The 6346-nt window shown below is 42.8% G+C and overlaps 1 protein-coding gene across 1 annotated transcript in view; it reads right to left on the reverse strand.

Moving 5' to 3' along the window:
• LOC129846388 (dedicator of cytokinesis protein 1-like) overlaps positions 1–2497 on the reverse strand; it is a 99346-nt gene extending 96849 nt beyond the window's left edge. The window contains exons 1-3 of the mRNA XM_055914317.1: positions 2480–2497; positions 2192–2333; positions 1619–1700 (exon numbers count right to left, since the gene is read on the reverse strand). Coding sequence (XP_055770292.1) covers positions 1619–1700; positions 2192–2333; positions 2480–2497 — 242 coding nt within the window. The remainder of the gene's footprint in view (positions 1–1618; positions 1701–2191; positions 2334–2479) is intronic.
• Positions 2498–6346: the final 3849 nt, after the last annotated feature.

Below are 6346 nucleotides of genomic sequence, written 5' to 3' on the forward strand. Positions count from 1 at the left end.
GTACCAGTGTCTTCTCTCTGTCCTACTGCTACAGTGTTCTGTACCAGTGTCTTCTGGGTCTATCCTACTGCTACAGTGGTCTGTACCAGTGTCTTCTCTCTGTCCTACTGCTACAGTGGTCTGTACCAGTGTCTTCTCTCTGTCCTACTGCTACAGTGTCTACAGTGTTCTGTACCAGTGTCTTCTCTCTGTCCTACTGCTACAGTGGTCTGTACCAGTGTCTTCTCTCTGTCCTACTGCTACAGTGTCTACAGTGTTCTGTACCAGTGTCTTCTCTCTGTCCTACTGCTACAGTGTTCTGTACCAGTGTCTTCTGGGTCTGTCCTACTGCTACAATGTTCTGTACCAGTGTCTTCTGGGTCTATCTTACTGCTACAGTGTTCTGTACCAGTGTCTTCTGGGTCTATCCTACTGCTACAGTGTTCTTTACCAGTGTCTTCTCTCTGTCCTACTGCTACAGTGTTCTGTACCAGTGTCTTCTCTCTGTCCTACTGCTACAATGTTCTGTACCAGTGTCTTCTGGGTCTGTCCTACTGCTACAGTGTTCTGTACCAGTGTCCTCTGGGTCTATCCTACTGCTACAGTGTTCTGTACCAGTGTCTTCTCTCTGTCCTACTGCTACAGTGTTCTGTACCAGTGTCCTCTGGGTCTGTCCTACTGCTACAGTGTTCTGTACCAGTGTCCTCTGGGTCTATCCTACTGCTACAGTGTTCTGTACCAGTGTCTTCTCTCTGTCCTACTGCTACAGTGTTCTGTACCAGTGTCCTCCTCTGTCCTACTGCTACAGTGTTCTGTACCAGTGTCCTCTGGGCCTGTCCTACTGCTACAGTGGTCTGTACCAGTGCTCTCCTCTAATGAGTACCTGACTCCATCTCATTTAGTTCTGTACTAATGTAACAGGTCATAAAGTACCTGACTCCATCTCATTTAGTTCTGTACTAATGTAACAGGTGATACAGTACCTGACTCCATCTCATTTAGTTCTGTACTAATGTAACAGGTGACACAGTACCTGACTCCATCTCATTTAGTTCAGGACTAATGTAACAGGTGATAAAGTACCTGACTGCATCTCATTTAGTTCAGGACTAATGTAACAGGTGATACAGTACCTGACTCCATCTCATTTAGTTCAGGACTAATGTAACAGGTGATACAGTACCTGACTCCATCTCATTTAGTTCAGGACTAATGTAACAGGTGATAAAGTACCTGACTCCATCTCATTTAGTTCTGGACTAATGTAACAGGTGATACAGTACCTGACTCCATCTCATTTAGTTCAGGACTAATGTAACAGGCGATAAAGTACTACTCAGAGAACGCAAAGGATGAAAGTAAATAAGACATTTTCATCAAGTAGTAATATGCATTAATATGTCACTCAGACGGACTGTAGTACTGATGTAACCCACCCATAGATGATGTACACACTCTGTACAACAAGGAAGACAGACAGATACGACAGACAAATAAGACAGACAAGACAGACAAGACAGACAAGACAGACAAGACAGACAAGACAGACAGACAGACAGACAGACAGACAGACAGACAGACAGACAGACAGACAGACAGACAGACAGACAGACAGACAGACAGACAGACAGAGACATACCTGACGATCTGCTCAGACACTGGTTTGTTCTGGAACTTTGAAGGGAGTTCTAGAACAGGCTTGACGGTAAAACACTGGATGCCTTCATCACAGCCGTTAACGGAAATATTGAAGTGTTGAATAGAAATGAACAGGTCACAATAATTGAAACTAAAACAGAACAGTAAAGTACCATACAAACTAAAGTCATGACTAGACCCTCGCAGTCTTCTGAATGTGTTTGGGGTTAACGTGTGTCGATGGAGGTGGTCAAGCACTTTGGGAAGACTTTATAACTTTATAAATATAATTGAATAAATGACTGATTGATTGATTGACTGTAATAAGTATACACTGTCAGGGATAGTTCTTGATGTCTGTCTGACTCAATCAATCACATGTCTTTTATCAAGCCCATTTTACATTAGCAGTGCTATACAGAAACCCAGCCTAAAACCCCAGAGAGCAGGCAATGCAGAGGCAGAATAACTCCCTAGAAAAGGCCAGAAGCTAGGAAGAAACCTAGAGAGGAACCAGGCTCCGACGGGTGGCCAGTCCTCTTCCAGCTGTCTGTTATCTCTGTGGTAAGGATACACTGTGAGGATGAGGTCTTGATGTCTTCGCCGGGTGGTGTGGTAGTCTTCATCTTGTCAGCGTTGGGGAACTGGGTAAGCAGTCTGGCCTCGAAGTCCTCTCTCCTCTCGTACTCCTTCCCCCTATAGATGAACATCTTGTTCTGAGAGGAGAAAAACAGAGAGAACGTAGGGGGCGTTTACACCACTGCTGTCTGACCACCAGAGCATGCTTTGTGGCACAGTCGAAGCCACGCTGGGCTTCGGGGGGGGGCCAAAAGGTTGATAGATCCCCACCACGACAGCTCACTTTCCCTGACCGTTTCATTACACGGGACTAGTGATGAACACCGATAACACACACACTGAGCTGGCCCAACAGAGCGGCATAACACTGCAGACACAGTATAATATGGGGTTTAATGGGGTTGGGATCTTGTATTGTAAAACCACATGACTTTACTGGATGTAGTGAACGTATTTGTCTGATGCAACGGCAAAGAACAGGGTGAAGTCCTTGGTCTGATCAGAACTCATGTTTCCTTCTGCCTCATCAGGAAACAGTTAGTGTTTCATGTTTTCTAATGGTAGATCAATAAACAGTTTCATGTTTTCTAATGGTAGATCAATAAACAGTCAGTGTTTTCTAATGGTAGATCAATAAACAGTTTCATGTTTTCTAATGGTAGATCAATAAACAGTTTCCTGTTTTCTAATGGTAGATCAATAAACAGTTTCATGTTTTCTAATGGTAGAACAATAAACAGTTTCATGTTTTCTAATGGTAGATCAATAAACAGTTTCATGTTTTCTAATGGTAGATCAATAAACAGTTTCATGTTTTCTAATGGTAGAACAATAAACAGTGAGAGTTATTGCCAGTGAACTGGTGTCAAAACAGAGAAACACTTCATCAAATAAAGAGAGACTGTTTCTGTTCTCAACAGGCTTTGGACCCTGTTTCTGTTCTCAACAGGCTTTGGACCCTGTTTCTGTTCTCAACAGGCTTTGGACCCTGTTCTGTTCTCAACAGGCTTTGGACCCTGTTTCTGTTCCCAACAGGCTTTGGACCATGTTCAACAGGCTTTGGACCCGGTTCTGTTCCCAACAGGCTTTTAACCCGGTTCTGTTCTCAACAGGCTTTGGACCCGGTTCTGTTCTCAACAGGCTTTGGACTTTGTTTCTCTCCCTAATGTCACATACGCTGATACTTTCTGCACATGAATTTGCGCGCAGAAGAATTGCCATGGCACAGAGACACGAGAGATTGGACTTCACTGAGTTCGCTCCATTAGTTTTTCACTATATAGATCGATTAAACATTATATCAGTCCCTTTTCAATGCAACAAACCAGAACAAATCTAATTTTACAAGACCGAGTCTGTGATTTTGTTGTGGGCAGAGCACAACGGAGTAGAAGTCTACTGGCGGGGGTAGCCCACGAGTGAATACGCTTTTTAGTTCACATCAGATCAGTTCAGATCACATCAGAGCCGCAGGTTTGTTGATGTTCTTTGCTAGTTAGCGAGTTATTAGCCCAGTTATAGATACGTAGAGGTCAGCGATGGGGAGTATACTGCGTCCTACAGGAGCACACTAAATGTAGGCTAGATTTCAAGCTGTCTTTGAAAAGCCAGTCAGGTAAAATGTCTTATGTCTTAATTAAAGGGGCAGTGTTGTATTTTGAGACAGGCTTGAATATGCATGTACACCAATAGGTAAAGGGGTAGCCTACAGTGTCTAATTCTCTGTATGGTAATTATAATACATTTTGTAAAGTAGTTTCGTGCATCATACAACACAATACAATTTACCTATTTGTCCCGTGGTGTTACAGACCAAGTAAAAAAAATCATGAATTCAAGTCAAGCGCTTCATCATGTAAAAACATAATTAAAAGTCTCATGTAATGTAGACCTGCATTGAACAGCACATACTGTAGACTATATCATAGAAATCAACAGCTGTTTCCATGTGAACATGTCATGGGATTTACTCCATTGGTTGTGTTGGTAGGTCTACATTATGCTTGGATAGCCTATTGGCTACTGTCTAAAACTGTAAGGACACAGCCTATTGGCTACTGTCTACAACTGTAAGGACACAGCCTATTGGCTACTGTCTAAAACTGTCAGGCTACAGCCTATTGGCTACTGTCTAAACCTGTAAGGACACAGCCTATTAGCTACTGTCTAAACCTGTAAGGACACAGCCTATTGGCTACTGTCTAAAACTGTAAGGACACAGCCTATTGGCTACTGTCTAAAACTGTAAGGACACAGCCTATTGGCTACTGTCTAAACCTGTAAGGACACAGCCTATTGGCTACTGTCTAAACCTGTAAGGACACAGCCTATTGGCTACTGTCTAAAACTGTAAGGACACAGCCTATTGGCTACTGTCTAAAACTGTAAGGACACAGCCTATTGGCTACTGTCTAAAACTGTAAGGATACAGCCTATTGGCTACTGTCTAAAACTGTAAGGACACAGCCTATTGGCTACTGTCTAAAACTGTAAGGACACAGCCTATTGGCTACTGTCTAAACCTGTAAGGACACAGCCTATTGGCTACTGTCTAAAACTGTAAGGACACAGCCTATTGGCTACTGTCTAAAACTGTAAGGACACAGCCTATTGGCTACTGTCTAAAACTGTAAGGACACAGCCTATTGGCTACTGTCTAAAACTGTAAGGACACAGCCTATTGGCTACTGTCTACAACTTTAAGGTATCTTTGACCAACAGATGCATATCTGTATTCCCAGTCCTGTGAAATCCATAGATTAGGACCTAAAGAATTTATTTAAATTTACTGATCTCCTCATATGAACCGTAACTCAGTCAAATCTTTTATATTGTTGCATGTTGCGCTTATATATATTTTTTTTAGGATAAATGCACATTCAAGCACGAGTGCCAAGTTTTTGATTTAAATGCACTGCTTCCCTAAAAAGGTACTTTTCTTGAAGTGTTCAAATCTGCTTTGAGTGATAAACTCATTGATTTTCCACACGTCATCTGTTCCAAGCAGAATTAAAGGAACAGCCAAACCTGCCGGACTAAAATTGGCAGCAGGGGATTTCTCAGACTGCTGTTACACAACACAACTTTCACACTACTTTAGTTGCAGGTTGCAGGTGACATTCATCTCCAGCCACTTTTGCTGTTTTACACGAAGCAACTCTAAAAATAAAAAAATATATATTAAAATGGCTTGCAACAGCCAATCAAATCGATCGCTGCTTCCCGTCAAATTCTTTGGGAATTCTAAACTCACCCGATGTCATCTGCCGTAACACATTGTGAATTCACAAAATTATTAGTTTATCGAACCGTTTCGTTATTGTATAAAGATTGATTTAGACAAAATCAATCAAGCTGTACAATTTACCTGGAGGGGAGGGGGGGGGGGGGGTGGGGTTCATGGAGCAACTCAGTAGCAAGGAAGTAAAATTGCGTGTAAGTTGTGTCTGTAGCCTTAGGTGAGGGAAACGACAGCAGCCATGTTTCTTCTTCCTCAAAGCCAGAGTGGCGTGGAGTGTACACACTAGACACGTTTCCATCCACTGGTTTAGGACAGTAAAGTCTTTAAAAAAATGTATATATATTCCGACAGATAATTTGTTCCGTTCGACATGGTGTGATCTTTTTTGTGTCTGTAAAATTAATTTATGTGAGAAATGCCGATGGAAACACCTTTATGTGTGTAACACCTTTATGTGTGTAACACCTTTATGTGTGTAACACCTTTATGTGTGTAACACCTTTATGTGTGTAACACCTTTATGTGTGTAACACCTTTATGTGTGTAACAGGTGTGGAATTTCCTGTTGTGTAACGACACAACATCTGAATAGTTCCCAATGCCTGATATTAGTGTACATTCCTTTTGTTGTTGATAGTGGCCTTTTTAATGTTGCACACTTCCTTCTCTATTCCCCCTCAACACCCCCTCAACATCCCCCCCAACATCCCCCCTCAACACCCCCCCCAACACCCCCCTCAACATCCCCCTCAACATCCCCCTCCAACATCCCCTCAACATCCCCTCAACATCCCCTCAACATTCCCCTCAACATTCCCCTCAACATTCCCCTCAACACTCCCCTCAACACTCCCCTCAACATTCCCCTCAACACCCCCCCAACACCCCCCCAACATCCCCCCCAACACC

The sequence above is a fragment of the Salvelinus fontinalis genome, unplaced genomic scaffold, assembly GCF_029448725.1.
Source record: "Salvelinus fontinalis isolate EN_2023a unplaced genomic scaffold, ASM2944872v1 scaffold_0519, whole genome shotgun sequence".
NCBI lineage: Eukaryota > Metazoa > Chordata > Actinopteri > Salmoniformes > Salmonidae > Salvelinus > Salvelinus fontinalis.